Genomic DNA, 17,809 nt, shown 5'->3' with positions numbered 1-17,809 from the left:
GCAGCTAGTTTCATTAGGTTGCAAACTGCTCCATCTTGTGGTAAAACAGCAGCACCAATACAAATCAAATACCTCTAGTACTGTGGGAACCAGTCAGAAGGTAAACTACTAGAAATCAATTGCATTGATACATTCCATTGGACTTGGAGCCAACTTTGGCAGTTTACATCAAAGCAAAATATCAGTGTGGTGGAGGGGAAAAAAAGCAATCAATTCCATATGAACCACTGCATGTGACAACCAGAAAGTACAGGCTGCTCTATTTCCTCCTTATTGCCTGCAGTCAGAAAACATTTTCATGTTTTGACTATGTCACTCTTATAGCTTTACTGCCTAATACTTAGGTAGGTAGATGAAAAATGATTTGTCATACTCATTTGTCTTTAAAACGCAGGATTCTTGTCTCTTATTATTTTTTTATATAGGTTCAGCTAACACCTTTAAGTTCACACACTTTGGTGTTTACATTGCACACCATGTGCTTATGTAACACATATTGCACACATACACGGTGTGCAATGTAAACACTTGGTATTCACAACAAAAGAATCCTTACGTCCCTGTCTTAGAATAGGTATTTACTGAATGCTTTTAATAAATGTCAGATTAATTCCAAATTGTTAACGTATTGCATGATAAATTAGCAGAAAGGCTAGTTAAAGTATTTTTCATTTTTACTAGTGTAAAACACACCTCATTTAGCCTCAACTTGCTTTTCAAAGAATCAGGTGAATTCTCTCAGCTGTTAAATTCACCTTGAATAAATCACATATTTTGAATGAGATCAACTACTTTAGTGATGTGAAACCTATCAGTGACTCTACAGAAAAATCATGCCCAAGTTTACTGAGCATTCTCAAACAAATATGAGTGAAGTGGCTCTATGGAAGCAATCAGAAGCACACCTGTCAAGGAAGCACCCTGCTCTCTTTTACTCAGTCTGAGAGATCTATGTGTTTGCTGCTGCCTCCCGAATGGCACTTTGGGAAAACAATGGCCCAATACAGATCATTCAGTTATTTATCAGCTTCCATGCTCTGCTAGCAACTTTTCTTATCACTGAGGTGGAATATTTTGGTATCTACAGCAAACATGAGGAAGGGCTGTGTTCTCATCATACTCAGAGAAACTTAGAGAGGGCCTGCTGTTAGAGCTACCGAGAGGTATTTCTTGTCTGCTTTCCCCTGGCTTGATGAACATCTTCTTTTCCACTGTAGCACAGTTCCTATGGGAAAGATGAAGGATATGCTTTTCGTGGAAGCTGTATGTATTTGACCTCTGTCCCAGGAAGGAAGATGGAAACAAACCAAAATTTTGTGCTAATCTATTTTAGCAGAGTACAATTATAGACAGGAGGTGGGCTGCACTGTCATCACCTCCAGCTTCTGATTTTAAAAAAAGAAAATTCTAACTGGATTTGGCAAAGAGTCCAATGCTATCTTTGTGCATTAGCCATATTCAGAATATGCCTCTTTGATCGGATCCCCTGAGATTTGAAAGGGTGGAGAAGATTAACTTCAGTCTAACCCCACCAGATCTTTTTGCATGTGATGGAAGAAAAAACCCTAACTCCTCCAGAGGGTGATTCAGAGCACCTAAAATTAGATGCTCAATATGAATCACTTCCTCCTTAACCCTGGGGAGTATCCTGGAGGCAGTTTCCACCATCAGAAGTTAGCCTTTGTGAATGTTTCTCTATCAATATCCCCTCAACAGCTGCCAGTGCCATTCTAAGTAGTTCCTCAACTCCACCACAGCTTAGGTTGAGTTATGTGGATCACTTATCCTCAGATACCTGAGATGCAAAAAGGAAGGCACTTCAACACTCAGCCAACACCTGTTTAGGAGCTGCCTAATTTCAGAACTTTTATAGCTGAGTCACTAAATGAGCAGGTTCATTTTTCAAAAATTTAATCCAGTTTCATAAACTGTTATTGACTTCAGCAGAGCCAGAAAGCTGGCACTCAGAATTTGTTATTTCAACAAATCGTGTGGCAATTATCAATGATTTAAAATAAATTTTAAGAAAGCTATTTGTTGATTCTTAAATAGAGAACACGCTGTTTATAATTGTAAAAAGTCTTTATTATTAAATATATTTATCCAACAGTTTTAAATCGTAATTTGCTATGCTTTGAAATTCTTGGAGCATTCTGCCTTTCTTGAAATACTCAGACTTATCGCTTTTTCCAGGTGAACTTTCGTCGTGCTCCCTCTTGACCAGGCTTCTTCCGTTCCCTCACACGTGGGTCAACTGTCAGCAGCCCAGCTACAAAACAGAGAAGCACCCATTTGTTTACTGTTATTGGTTTGTACATGAATTACAACACCTAGAAGGAAAAAGGTCCTGTGTAAAACAAGCTAAAATAGATTTCGTAAGTCTTTCCAGTTCCGTTTCTTTGGTAACTGAATTTTCTTCATATTTTACTTCATGGACCATTAAGAAATTCCATGACATCCTATTACAGATTTTAAGCCTTTAGAGCAATGGTCTCTAACTTTTTAAACTGCACACTCCTCTGTAAAAGATTTTTGAGCAAGCACCTCAATTAAAAATATTCATTCATTTACAAATTATATATGTGCACTACTGAAGTTCTAGTATTTTGTTTCCTATATCACAAGGGATCTTGTGCACTCTGTTCAGAATTATGCTGATCTCCTTAAAGATAGCAGACTCATTGAAATACCAGTTTACAAGAGTATTCCCAGCAAATCTCACTTGTCAATACTGAACAACTACAATCAGAGAATCTTGTTGCAAAACCACTAGCATAAACAGAGCTTTACATCTGTTGATGGCAATAGAGTGGAAAAAATATTAACTGTTTTGCCAATAATAAACAAAGGTAATCCCTACTAGTTTGGAAAGAGCATAGTTAAAAGTTTCCTGTTCATAATTCTGTATTTGCTGCAACAGTATTGCATCTAATCACTCAGAAGTATCAAATACTGCAGTTATTCCATCTTATTTAAGTAAATTGCTATCTCTAATGCAAGAGAAAAGAAACTCCTTCAAGTCTGGCTCATTTCATATAGTATGTTTATGCTCATTATTATCTCTTTGAAGCTACAGTGCTAAGTTTGAGAATAAAACTTTCTTTATATGAACAAGGCACAACTATGCAAATAAAATGACACACAATTTTAACACCCTACAACTCACAGTGCTCGATCCAGATTTCTTTGATACTGGATCATTCTGTGATTTTATGTAGATGCAATATAAGCAATATAAGCTAGTTTACTAAGCTAGTTTTGACCTAGAGAGGTCAAGAACAGATGGAAAAATGCTCAAGTCGTCCAAAACGTATACAAAGGAAGCTAGGAAAAAAAATGAAAACAATTCATGAAGTCAGAGCCCATTCATACAGCATACAAGGTTTCACTGGGATTATTTATTCAAATTTGCACAATCTGCTCCTTAATTACTCTTGTATTAATTCACTTAGGCTAGAAACATACTGGGAAACACTGAAATCAAGTCTCCATTCCTACCTTGTCTCATAAATTCCACCTCTTTTTCAGTCACAAAACTTCGCAAGGCTTTTGCAGTGGCTAAACGTATTGCTCCAGCCTGTGATGATCTTCCTCCACCAGAGACTGTGCAAACTGTATCATGCTTTCCAATTCTGTCTAGAAACTGGAAAGGGAACAACAACTGTTCTCTAAAAATAAAAAAAATAATACTCATAATGAATTTAAGTTGTATATAAAGTCATTGTGTACATTTCCTATCACATTATACACGAAAACAGTTAACTTTAAAATAGATATTCAGAAAGGTATTTACATCCCTGAGGTTTCACTAAAATAAAAGAGATCAATACGGAATTAGCAGCAAGGATAATTTTCAAACTGTCAGTGTTAAGTACCTGAAGTTCAGTTTTGCAATTAATTTTGTCTTGCTAATTATCTGTGGATACCAAGATCTGGATATTACAACTGGGCAATCTCTCATCCTATTCTTCAGGTCAGAAACTAAAGGTTTACCAGAAGGTTGACAAAGAAAGGTTTCCTATCCCTTTTGAGAAGTCTTCGCTATGGCAAGCTGTGCACATCATTCAAAATCTGAACCAACATATGACGTTTCCCACCCTGTTTGCTTCCACTATATTACTGAGTAATTACACATGAATATAATGTGCAAATCTCTCAGGAAACACTTCAATACCTTTTTAAAAAAATTATTATTTCTTTAAATTAAACTGCGAGTCCTTTCTAAAGCAACCAAAATTCGTGCTCTTTGTTTCTGCACTCCTGCAGAAAGGGATAAGAAAGAAAACAAGGCTTGCCAATCAGTTCCTATATTACTGACTCCTAAAAAATAGGAGGAAAATAGACTGATCTTCATAAAATAGGCAGTAATACATAAAAAAAAGATTATAGCACCAACTCTAGAATATAGAACCGAAACATAATTGTATAGCATTACTTCTGGTGGAACGTTTTCAGTACATTAGAAATACACAATTTCATTATGCTCTCACCTGTCCTGCAGGACTGGGAAGTAACGTAAAACATCTATTCCATTCACTGTAACTTTTCCAGTCCCACTGCCATAAACTACTGCAGTAGCTCTTGATGTTTTTCTTACACCTTAAATAAATTAAGAACAATCTGTTACATGCCTTTAATTTTCTAAAGAATTTCAAGTACCCAAGAATTCAAGCTGATCTTTACACTTCCATACAATACCAGACGTTTCATTTAGGAGGCTGATGCAGCAACAACAACAAAAATAGGGGTGAAGGGGAGGAGGAGTAAATACAAACAATGAACAATCAGTTTTAAATAAATTTTGATCAATACTATTAGGGGTGGGAAAAAAAGTGAACTGATGTGGAATAGAGCTTACAGTCTACCTCCCATAAGTTCAGAAGTTCGGGACACTTTCTGGACCTGGTGAGGTCAATATATGCAAAAATTAACTGCTTGCTCAACAGCTATGCACAACTTCAAAGTTGAATGACTTCACAAAAATCAAATGAAGAAGTTTAAAAATATTCACATGGAAAAGGTTAACACTAACTACATTGATACAAGCAACGCCTGTGCAACATTTAGCATTGCTTCCTCTGAAATTTCAGAGTAATTACTAGTTGCAATTCACGTTCATGTTAAAACATAAACTCTACCCTAAAGCCTCAGAACAATCTTCTGTAGCACAAAGGAAACAATCATTGTTATAATGAAAGAAATTAGACTTTTTGCTTTGTTTAGAGGGATGATGGGACACAAACAAGACTCTTTTTGAATGTATTACGATTGCTTTTCTTAAAGAAGATGGCTTGCATAAATACAGTAACTGCTATTCTGAAGACGCCACCAAAAAAACTGTGGATTAAATTCCAGTTTGGCTCTTTCACACTTCTTTGTTATCATGTCATCTTGAAGTCAACTCAGTGAAAACAGTTTGCCAGCCATTTTGGTTCTCAAGTTCATAAAATTGTAGTACGGCTTGTGTTGGAAGGAACCTCAAACATCATCTGGTTTCAACCTCCCTGACATGGGCAGGGTTGCCAACCAGAAGGATCAGACTGCCCAGAAACCCATAGCCTGGCCTTCAATACCTCCAGGGATGGGACATCTACAACTTCTCTGAGCAGCCTGTTCCACAGCACCCTGAGTGCTTCTTAACTTCTTTTTAACACCTAAATTTTTCCTCTTTCAGTTTAAATCCATTCTCTCTTATCCTAACACTATCAACCCGCATGAAAAGTCTGTCCCCCATCTGTATGCAAGCTCCTTTCAATGACTGGAAAATCACAATGAGGTTTCCCCACAACCTTCTCTTCTCCAAGCTAAACAATCCCAAGTCCCTCAACCTTTCGTCACAGGAGAGGTGCTCCAGCCCAGTTAATACTCATCTCTTTTAAAAGTACAGCATGAAATATGTATGTGAATGCACAGATCTGCATATGATTTGTCCAAAAAGCCTTCAGACATTCCTATCTGTGTTGTTGCTATATTAGTTTTCCCAGACAATCACTCTTGGCTCTTCTCTAATATCATCTCCATCCCAGCACCAGTGACTGATTCCTGCCTTTGTCTCATAATGTCAGCTATCAACTTGTTTGAAAAATTAAGTTTCCTAATTCTCTGCATTTTCCTCAGCTGTTTGTATATACTGAAATGCCTTACTACTTATTCTTCGTATCTTCAAAATTCTCATTCGATGAACCACCTACACAAGCCATGCTAAAACTTACTTGTATATCTAAGCACACCACTTTTATACAAAGCACCAATGCTGTTGTAGCCATGGAATTCTGTGTGTGCGTTTGTGCTCCTCTCAGCCCTCTCTCCATTATGGTCAACAGACAAGTCTTAACACTAAATTAATTTTTTACTGTATGTGTAGAACAACAAGGTCCTCTGTGCAAAGATCTCAGAACTCACAGTTGATACACTTTGCCAAAAACTTTGATTTTGTTAACAAGCTCTATCATAACTCAGTGTTTTAGTACATACTTAACAATTACATATCTAATATAAGTATATAAAATGAACCAGTCAAACAGTGTCATGCACACATTCACATTATAAAGAACATAGTGTGAAGAAAACAAATCTGCACCAAGTTACCAACCAACTTGAAGTTATTACCTTCACCAGTGCTGAAGGCCACTCCTTGCTCATCATACTTCAAGGGCTCAACAGATACTTTTTGTAACTGCACAGAGATTTCTTTGGAAAACTTTTTAATATAATTCTCCTCGATGTCACTGCATGGCAACGTCATCAATTTTTCTAAGAGTCGAATAAACCTTGAGTACTGTAGACAACAAGACTTCATTAAAGGATGCAAGTGTAATTGCATTTGCTAAAACTTTCTATTTTTACATACTTGATCTTTCTACTTCACTTTTATTGATGATTTCTGACAAGATGACACTTCTGCACCTACATGCTGATTTAAGAACAGCATGCAGATGCATCACTTTCTGTGTGACTAAAGATACCTAGCTCTTTCTTTAGGCAACAATGAAGCATTAATTCGAAGTATAACCAACCCCTTCATAATACAGGATTATTGTATTAGAATGAAGTTCATCTCACTTTTTAAAAGAAAACATTGAGGGGGTCTTCATTCTTCTATTATTATTAAAATGGCAAAAGAAAAAGATTTTCACCTCATTTTCAGTAAGTCAGCATGTTCATTCACTTGGAAATAATTTTATTTCACTAAACTGAACCTCTTAAATGATTATATTTCATAATATATACAGGAAATACCTATCCATCTATCTTTGGCTGTTCAAGCTGAGTTACTTTAATGTTTATGATTTCCTTTAAAACCTAACAATCAAGCTATTTAAAAATTCAAGAGATACTTGACTTAAAGGGCAACCTCTTGAAATAAATTATCCTTTGCTACTGTGTGGTTCTCTTTCCCCCTTACACCCCCTCCAAAGTTCTTCAACACGTGATTAAAGAGTAAACAGCACTGTGTTAACCCATTTGTGCTAAAAGCTGGGATGTCCCATTAAGTGTTACTGACAAGAGCACCAGATAGCTAGTCACAGGGCATGAAGGTATGCCATCTTCTAAAATGGATTTTTCATATAGACACTGGATCTTCATTCTTGAAACTTTCTTTACTTACAAGTTCTTATTAAAGTATTTTTTTATTCTGTTTCCAGAATTTTCAGCACAATTTTTTTTTTTTTTTTTTTTTTTGAGCAACAGACTCTGCTCTGACATCACTCAAAAAGCAATTTCTATCTTATGATTTGACACAGATCTGTGGCAAAGCCTTTGAAGATCAGGAATATGAATATAATAAGGTTTAAGTATTACAGAGGCTGCAGTTTTTTTCATGTACTTAATATGAATTAAAAAAAATCAATAGTTATGATTTTGTCTAATAAAGCACACACACCACAGAAAACCTCTTTGTAGTGGCAAAATAAAAGAATTTGAGCAGGTAATACTGGCAGCTCATTCTTAGGCATTTCAAATACATTCAAACACCAGTGGTTGTGCTATAGGCTGAGACTTCATGGTTTTACATTCAAGAGACCAAAACATAACAGGTCTTTTTTTCCCCACCCATCTATTCCACAATCTTTAAAGATGTACTGTATACAAAAACCAATCAGTGAAGAACACCAATCTGGTTGCTTCTACAACCAGATCAGTTTCTGGGACTCCAAGAACAAAACCAACCACCCCAAATGCAGAAGCTACCAAAAACACTGAGCTTGTAACTACTTCTTATTAGAAGCAAGATAGCTGAAATCTCCTTGGTATACCAGAACGGAGATTTACAATAGCAATTTCAAAACTCAGACTTGAGGAAATGAATCTGCTGAAGACCTTTAACTTCACCCATAAACAGCCAGCTGTCACATTACTCTTCTGTATGACAAACGAGCAAGGGGCATCTTTGCTACTATCATACTATTTTTGTAATGATACTGTCCAAAAAGGATTCAAAAACACTGTAGGTGGAAAAAAAAAAATACTTGGAACACTCAGATAATTCGTGTTTCATTTTCTGGTACTATCATATTCAAGCTTGAGCTTTCAAAACAACCCTGAAGTTGTTCAGTCACACAGTTGTTACAAAACCTAATGCTGTTTAAAAAGCTCTGAATAAGAAAATAAGATGTAATGTAAAGAAGTACTCTGAATCTGTGATCCAATGAAGTGATACAACCTACTGATACTGGGAAAACTATAAAAAAATTTCTCTCTTCTCCCGTATTTCATATCAAGAATAACTAAGAGCTATCCTGGATCAGACCACAGATCTATGTAGCTTTATATCTTGTTTCTGATGTTTGATCCTGTAGTCAATCACTAAGAAAATGAATTCTTATTTCTGACCATCTTTCTATGTTACTTTTCTATCACTTAGGAATATTATGTCAAACATTCTCCACAGGTTTATCATTTAACACACAGAAATCCATTGTGTTTCCCATCTTTACTGTAGAGAAGAGGTGAAAGGGCCTAGTCTCATTTTTTCATCTGTAATTAGAATTTCTATTATAAGTTGTCACTGTGCTCAAACCCTGACAACACAATTAGACGACGAGTGCTTTTACTTTAGGCCTCACAATGCTACCAGAAGAAAAACTAAGTTATGTTAGCTTTAAGTCAGGGTTAGAAAACCCTTAATTGTTCTGCACTGTGGTACTTCAAAAGAAAAAGAAAAAAAAAAGGGGCACTTTTAAAGGCAACATGAAATCAAAGGGATAATTCTATAAGCATATATATTTTCATAGGAAGGTTGACACACCTTTTAAAGAACACCTGCATCTACACAGTACCTTTTAAAATAAAAAAAAAAATGCACAGAGTCCATGTTTTGAAGACACAGGCCTCCTTAAGATTAGAAAGATTAATTACTTACATCATCATCTGACAGTTTTTCCAACAACATTCCTTCCAATTCCATCTTAGTCACCCATCTGCTGCCAACCAGGTTTCTGTTAAAAATATCACATATATTCTCCCTTTAATTAACCAAGCAATTAGAGTTGCATCACAAAGGACCACACTTACAGTCTTAGTTCAGAAACACATTTTCCATCACAGATGAATACAGATCACATTCCCATAGTAAACAGGATAAGGCCTATGTTGATTTTAAGAGATATTTTGAAAGGAAGGGTAACTTCACATATTGAACGTATCAAATTAAAATTACGTATTTCACTTGTGTTTTTCATATTACTTAAGTCTGATACAGAGCAGGAGTGAGCTCATAAAAGCAAGCTATCTACTCCACAGCTTAAAATTTAGTTTATATTGGTTTTTAGTTTTAACTTTCTGCTAAGAAAAGTCAGGCTTACAAAGCAACAGAGAAAAAAAATAAAAGGCAGGATGTTAAAAAAAAAAATCTGAAGCATCAAAATTTTGTCTGTGCTCTTCAGTTTATTGATTCAATACCAGAACTCCACTAGCAGTAACCATGGCCAAAGTAACAACGTACCATATCTTACTGACTATGCAACCTTGATATGCTCAGTATAGTAACTGTACCAAAATGATAGCAATTGCAGAGATTTTTAAGAAAACAGCTTCATATGCAGAAGTTAACACAAAATCTTTGGGAAACAAGTATCACACAAAGACTGACAATACAATGCCAAAGTTTCCTAGCAACTTAAGGCAAAGCAGTAGCAGCAGCTTTCTCAACACAGTAGGTTGGGGTTTTTCTGTGGTTTTGTTTTGTTTTATAAAATAATTTATCTTAATGAACAAGTTCTGATTCAGAAAAGTATTCCTACCGAAGGTGATTTTGAATACTACTTATAAAGTAGGTTTCTAATGTTTTTCTAAGTAAAAAAAAAAAAAAAGCTTACTTAGAAACAGTGCTGGTTTCAATAGGAATTTAAAGAAGTTCCCAATTTTGATAAACTCAAGAACACAGTACATATATTTACAAATAGTTACTTCCAGTGAAATCAGTGATTTATTTATTTTAAATATATGAAAAGCTATAAGCTTAAGTGTTTCAAGGTCAGCTTCCAATCCTTCAGTTAATATTACAGTGCGTCCATGATAGATTGTTTTCTGGAAAAAATAAAGACTTCACTCCCTCTCCTACCTACCTTGAGGAGATAAATTATCCAGGCTAATCTCAGAGGAAGTACCACATCCCTTAAATCCTTTAAACTCTCAGAGCTTTTATAAACATAACAGAAGGAGGGGATAAAAACAAACCACACTTTCAACCCTCACTACCTTTAGGTCATTTTTCACATCAGTAAATCCACCATCTGAGCTCTGTAAGGAGTTAGGTTATTTTTCAGCAGTATACACCAAGCAACTGAATTCATTTGTTCTCGTCTGTTTAGAAACTAACATGAATCTATGATAAAACATACTGTGGCTCATAGAACACTATATATACACCATGTAGAAACATTAACTTCTTAAATAACTGTTATTTAAGAAAGAAATAATCTCAACAAGTTAACACTTTCTCTTCCTCAAACAAATGGCTGCAAAAATGACAAGCCAACATGATCTGCAACTAAAACCACACACATCTGGCCAGAAAATGCAGAGCAAGAACAAAGAAAATAACTAGGACACTGAAAAAATAATAATCATACAAAAAAACCCCAAACACTGAAATAAGGCTTCCTAGCTGTATCCAAAAGCAAGAACACAGCTTAAGAGAAGCAAAGCAAATAGTTATTAAAGCATACGCTCATTTCAAAGAACCGTACACATGGAGAAACCAACTACAGCGTTCTCCACAACTTGTTCTGGTTAATATACATAATATATATATATAGCTTCTCCACCCAGTGGATAAGAGCAAGCTGAAGAGCTTGCTGTGCTTACCAAAGTTAAGAAAAGTTAAAGAAAGAAGAGAAACTTAATTCCTAGTAATGGTGATATTTACACAAACTCAAACTAATAAACTTTTCTCAAATGACTATGGTTTTGACAATCTAGATGTTCAAAGCCTTTAAAAGAAAAATAACAAAGGATTTTGATGGTCTTCAAAGAGGTATTGGTAAGTAAAAATACTCAAGAACTGTAATTAATGAAAGACTATTACAAAGCTCAGCTTTGGCCTTCAGATTTTTCCAAGAATCAAGCAATTTATTTGGTATTTTCTTTGTTTTCTCAAAGAGTTTACCACCCTTTCAAAAATCATTAATGAAGAAATAATTAGAAAACTTTACACGGACACAAAGAACCCTGCATACCCTCTAAATATTTTCAAGATGCACTTGAAGAGAGTGGTGAGGTACTGGAACAGGCTGCCCAGAGTGGCTGTGGATGCCCCGTCCCTGGAGGTGTTCAAGGTCAGGCTGGATGGGGCCCTGGGCAGCCTGGTCTAATATTAAATGGGGAGGTTGGTGGCCCTGCCTGCAGCAGGGGGGTTGGAGATTCATGATCCTTGAGGTCCCTTTCAACCCAAGCCATTCTACAATTCCATGACTGCAGAAGTTTTATAGAGGACAGAACACTGGAAAGAACAGAGAGATATTAAAGAGCAAGAGAAATAGCTGGGAGTTCACCGGCTTCAGGACTAAGCAATGAGTAGTCCACACATATGGATTACAAACAGATTTTTAAACCTGAAATTAGCATACAAATATTAGCCAAGTAATCGGAAAAAAGTCTGAAAATGTATTCAGGCAGGATGGGGGAACTACACAATGTGCCAAAACAACCAAAGCATTTCAAGAAAATTAATCTCAAGATCCATTCCAACTGGAAACTTACTTTTTCTCCTTTTGCAGAGAAAAGCCCTGAGCAGCCAGTTGATCTTGATGTTTCTGAACATTTAGTAGTTTTTCATATGTTTCCTAAAATATAAGCAGAATAATGAAATGCATTTCCCAGTCAATATTAAATGCATTTTAATAACAAAGTCTATGCTTTCACTGTCCAAACATCTAGAATTCAAGACAAACAAGCAGAGCTCTAACAAATAAGATAAAAAAAATACAGTTACATTCAAGCTAAACTGGTGAACATTTAGTCAGCATATATAATATTTTCATGTGGTTCAATGTAGCTAATATTGAATTCTGCTGTTTTTCTTCAGTGTTTGTTGCCCTCATACAACACAGGGCTCGCACAAAAATTCTCAAATATATACAGTAAAACAGCTACATCTGTATAATGGATGTGTCTCCAAAACATAAAGCACAATGATGTCATTAAAGCATCCACATTTCAGCTTCTTCAAAAAAGTGAGAACATTTAAAATTGCAGATCATTTCATTTAGCAACATTTTTTTACATTTAGATTGTCAGTTTTAACAGTGGTTTGTATCAATCAGAATTCCCTGTTACCGTGACACACTCACAGGGACAAAGTTACACATTTTCATACATTTATCAAAATCAGAGTTTCTGTTCTTTCAAACATTACAGATATACCAGCTCTGAATTTTTTGCACAACTTTTCTTCCAGAAAAGTTACCTCGCTATTCACAGCTATGCATTTCCAAACCATGCTGCTGTAACAGTGATTTACAACTTCAGAAAACCGAAAGCAAAAATATTCACAAAGCCATGTTGAAAATATTACAGGAGTAATATTTTAATGAAGTATTTTCACTTTTCTTCAGTTCAAAAACTTTCAAAATATCGTGTTCTAAAATACTACATCCAGTACTTTGAGTTACAAAAGTGATTCAAATCACAAGTTAATATTCTGAGAAATAATTACAAATAATATTGAAGAAAAAGAATTTTTGTACCACAACAAAGTTAATGTATGCCAAATCATTTGCTTCCAGTAAGATGTGAAAACACAAAGCTTGTAATCAATTCTGCATACTTATATTACAAAAGAACAGATCAGGAAAAGAAATGGGAGAAAGCTACATACTGTCAAAAGTTAACCACTGCAATTCTATTCTCAACATAAGTAATGTTGTGATTTGCATCAGGATGCAATGAAATTTCTGCAAGTTAACAGTCATTAAAAACACACAAAAACACCCCCATCCTGCTTAGAGTTATAAGCATCTACTGTCCAAGCTGATTTATCCACTATTAAAACACCTGCACACTGACTAAAAATGTGTACTGAAAACATATGAACTAAGAAATGATTGGTATCCGAGCTGCATACAAAGTATTTAAAGGAGGACAATTTTGAAGCCTGTGATGCAGATCATAGACAATATTTTTAACAGGACTGTGAAACAACAGTATTTTTTTTTTAAGAACTCCACAGTACAAAATCCTGAACTGCCCACAAGAACTCACATATTACAGTAGCATGCCTTGAAGAAATCCTTCAATTTTGATAGAGATAACTGTTTTAGGGAGGAACTAGGAAAATTTCTCAATTAAAAAAGCCTATTTATCTTCACACAGATGGAACAATATATAATAGAGCATAACAAATCATAACTTCAAGGATTCCCAGTCCTCAGAAATACATATATGGATCTCTAAGATAACAAGGTATGGTAGCACCACTTTGGGCATTTCACACCAGCTCTAATAAACGTAACAGCTCTACTTCCAAGCAGACTGCTATGCTGAAATAATTATTTTTTATATAGGAAAAGCAGACACATAGTTTGGGTTAGTGGGCATGACGTGTGCCTGACATCAAGAGATTTAGTATGCATTTGTAATTTCACATGAACAACCACCAGGACGGAACCTTCTGCTCCAAGTAGGGAAAAGAAGGACAGAAAAGTTTTGGTTGCAGGTATCTGCAGGGAACTGACTGGAATGGGAGCTTTAGATTGCAGTGAGGTCTATGAGCTTCCGTAGGTGGCAGTCATCAAATGAGGCATGGAGAAGGTACTCTGCACGTTCAGAAGACTTGTCAGATAATCAAACAGGGTAATGGATTATTATCTCATAAATACAGAATTATAGGTTGTAAGGAACCTTAAAAGATCATCTAATTCCAACCTCCGTAGTGGGCAGGGTCACCACAAATACATACATGGAGTTCTCACTCATATGCCAGCATCTCTGCTTATCTTTGGAAGGCATGTAATGTCACCTTCCTACCTGGCAAAGAAGTCAGCTCTGCCTACTCATCAACTTCCATCACATTCATGACACTCCTGCATATATTTTTAATTGGGTTAGTTTTATTGGGACAGATTTTTTACTGAAAAAAATATATATATACATATATATATATATATATGCACCAACAAAAGCCTAACACAACTATATCACAGCTCTTTAAAAATGCTACTGATATACATACGTAAATAAAATGAGGCATTGGTTGCCACCCACCAGTTTTTAAACTCAGAAATTCATTGTTCTAACAAAAAAAAAACTTCACAATTGTTAAGAGAGTGAGATCTTCCCTTAAGACACTCCATAGATACTCCCAATAAGAGCATGCTTAAGTTCTAAAAACATGCACTTGCAGGAATTAAGACTATCTCTTTAAAATGCTTTGGCTAACCTACAGTGGTAATTTCCACTGAAATTAAAAAAAATATTATGAAATACTTTGATGTGCAAAACAAATCAGTAACAAAAGTCAATTTGAATCTCTTATGAGATAGAATTTTGCTCTAAAGTATTGAAAAAAAAATGAACGCAAGTGTTTAATCTCTGTATAGAGACAGAGTCAACAGACTAAAAGAACCACTCACGTGTGCAGCAAAGCATGTGGGTGATTCTTTGCAAAAATCAGGAATTGTGTGTAATGCCCAATAATTTATCTGACAAATCTTCACTCCCCAAAGGCTAAAGAAAGCGTCTTGAAGGCACACTTGCATTTCCAAAGCTGGCAGGTGAAGATTTTACCAATCACTTCAGGATTCAATAGTCCAATTCATGAATGTACACATCTGTGTGTCTTGTAAACTCAGCTATTACACAATCAAAATAGCTGATTTTACAAGATTGGCTACGAACTGAACTGCTTCCGTATCTAAGAGAAGGATCAAATTTCAGATCCATGTAAGGATGCAGCCTTTTAAAATAAGAACTAATATTATTTTATCCCGTATAAAATTTTAGAAAGAAATCAGCAAATGGAAACCCAGAAGACGACGTGCTTTTGTGTTGTTGTTTTAAATGGAAAATACCTATTACAGCATTAAATTGTAATATTTTGGTTTTTGCAAAGTCCATAACATTTTTACATTGCATTTTGCCTTTTTGCTTATGTTTTTTCACTTCAGTCTTTAAGAGTTAAAATGCTAGTATATGCATTACCTACTATTCTGAAATTTCTAAAAAAGTATAGCAGCACCTACATAAAATTACTATTTTGCTGCACACAGAATTGTACAAAGAGCCCATTGTCTCTTACTCTACACATTACAAAAATATCACCATTTCCTCTCTGAAAAACTTTTAAGTTAAATGATGATCAAACATACTGCCAAACATTTGTGAAATTGTTTCATGCAGTAAGAATTTTTCATCTGTCTGAAGAAAAAGAAACTGTTCTTTCCCTACAGCTAAACTTTATTCAACAGGCAGAACAAAGGCAACAATGGAATATAAAGTGAATAACCTTTATGAAAGTTCATTTAATATTCAAGTCATAGCAACGCATATATTGGCTGTTATAATACATGTGAATACACACTATTTCTAATTTCACTAAGTGGATAATATTATTTACTAGCATTAACTACATAAACAATGCTGTTAACACTGATGCCACTGAAAATTAATAAAAGTGAAATTCTGCAGGAGTCTATGCTGTAATTAACAGCACACAAATTCAAGCTAAATATTATGTTTATCCGATTTATTAGACTTAATGTAGCAATTTAAAGGACATCCTCAAACAGAATTCATCACTTAAACCAGACTGTATTAATGCACAACCCCTTTTTTTTCCTAGCCAAATTAATTAGCTTTGAGATTTAAAAATACATTTTCTTAAATACACATTAGCCTAATAAGAGGTTAAAACAACACCGGGAATTTCATGCAGATTTCTTCTTTAATTTGGCTGACTAAAAAAAAAAAAAGAAAAAACTTAAATCTCGCTTAATGGATTCAGGCTTATTGAAGTCTATTTAATGAAGATATTCAGAAACATTCGAAGAACACTCCAGCACTTAAATATCCTATACTATGAAATTTGTGTTTGTCAAAGAGGTTTTGTTTGAAGGTGGCTGCCACTGTTAGAAACAAGATGCACACTATTCTCTTTGAGATTTCCAAGGCAATCTTGCATACTCTAACTACTCAGAAGAGCTAAAAATAAACTTGTGCTCCTTGTAAAATTTGTAATTTCTTCATTATGATGGAATGCAACAAAACATCTTGCCCTTGGGTTGCTCTGTTTCAGCCAAAACAAATGCAAATGGCTTGTCAGATGACAGCTGTTTGATAAGGCTCCTCTACAAGACCTGCATGCTTTACTTTTTTTCCGTGAAACTTGGGATGAAAGGCAGAAGGCAGGAAGAGAATTAATGTAGCATACAGTCTAAAGGCAATGCTACAACCGTGATTAAGTAGAAAAGTTAAAAGGCACAGATTTTCCACAGCCTCGCTGCGTGCAACCCATCCGTGTAACAAGTTGACAGGCCTAGCGCGTCAGCTCCATCATCCTCTCCGACAGCTAAAACGCAGCATTGCATCCCTTTTCAGAGAAAATTTGCGTCTGCACCATGAAGCGTTGTACATTATTTCTTAGCACTGCAGGGGGCTCAAGTCCATATGGAACCTTCACAAATATTACCACAGATCAAACCAGCGGCGTTTCGAGGCAGATTTGACATACCTATTTAAATGAACAGCAGGGGTCCTCGGGCTGCCTCAGGCTGTGCAGGAGAAAACCTCTGTGGAAAGCCTATGCTGCAGCTCCATTACTCAGCAAAGACACACTCTACATTTATCATTCATTTCATTTCTGCCAGGGCAAGAAGCTCATTTGCCCAAGGTCAACAACAAAAAAAAAAAAAAAAAAGAGGAGGAAAAGAGTGGGGGGAGCTGGTTTTTATTCTCCTAAAGAAATAAATGTACCTGACAAGTGGGGATTTTGTCCTTTGGGTACACAGAACACAAATACCAGATAATTCTAATGAAAACACTACACCCCATAAACCTATGCACTGACTTCGATAACAATTTTTTTTCCTTTGGAGAACAGACTAATCACAGAATTTTTTTTTAAGACTGTCAAATGTGGAAAAGAATCCAAAATGACTGTGGAATTAAATTCTTTGGCATACGGCAGCATTGCTTTCGTCTTCTCTAAGTACATAAGAAACATGCACATCTTTATAAACTCTTTAGAAGAGACAGATAATGTTTGCCCTACTGATGGTCACAGATACGAAGTGCCTATTCATAACCCATGTTAGGACTTGGGGCCTTGTTATATTCAGATAAAGCTTCTATCATAAAGGTAAACAGATGC

At 35.5% G+C, this 17,809-nt stretch overlaps 1 protein-coding gene across 2 annotated transcripts in view; it reads right to left on the bottom strand.

Moving 5' to 3' along the window:
• Window positions 1-2,063: 2,063 nt before the first annotated feature.
• MRPS9 (mitochondrial ribosomal protein S9) overlaps window positions 2,064-17,809 on the bottom strand; it is a 33,522-nt gene continuing 17,776 nt past the window's right edge. For both annotated transcript variants that reach the window (XM_031605178.2, XM_090127953.1), the window contains 6 exons: window positions 12,205-12,287; window positions 9,365-9,440; window positions 6,610-6,778; window positions 4,491-4,599; window positions 3,499-3,668; window positions 2,064-2,269 (listed from right to left, as the gene is read on the bottom strand). In XM_031605178.2, the coding sequence (XP_031461038.1) occupies window positions 2,178-2,269; window positions 3,499-3,668; window positions 4,491-4,599; window positions 6,610-6,778; window positions 9,365-9,440; window positions 12,205-12,287 (699 nt within the window). In that variant the 3' untranslated portion in view covers window positions 2,064-2,177. The remainder of the gene's footprint in view (window positions 2,270-3,498; window positions 3,669-4,490; window positions 4,600-6,609; window positions 6,779-9,364; window positions 9,441-12,204; window positions 12,288-17,809) is intronic.

The sequence above is a fragment of the Phasianus colchicus genome, chromosome 1, assembly GCF_987193195.1.
Source record: "Phasianus colchicus chromosome 1, bPhaCol1.hap1.1, whole genome shotgun sequence".
NCBI lineage: Eukaryota > Metazoa > Chordata > Aves > Galliformes > Phasianidae > Phasianus > Phasianus colchicus.
The sequence above is the reverse complement of the archived record's forward strand: the minus strand, read 5'-3'. Positions and strand labels throughout refer to the sequence as shown.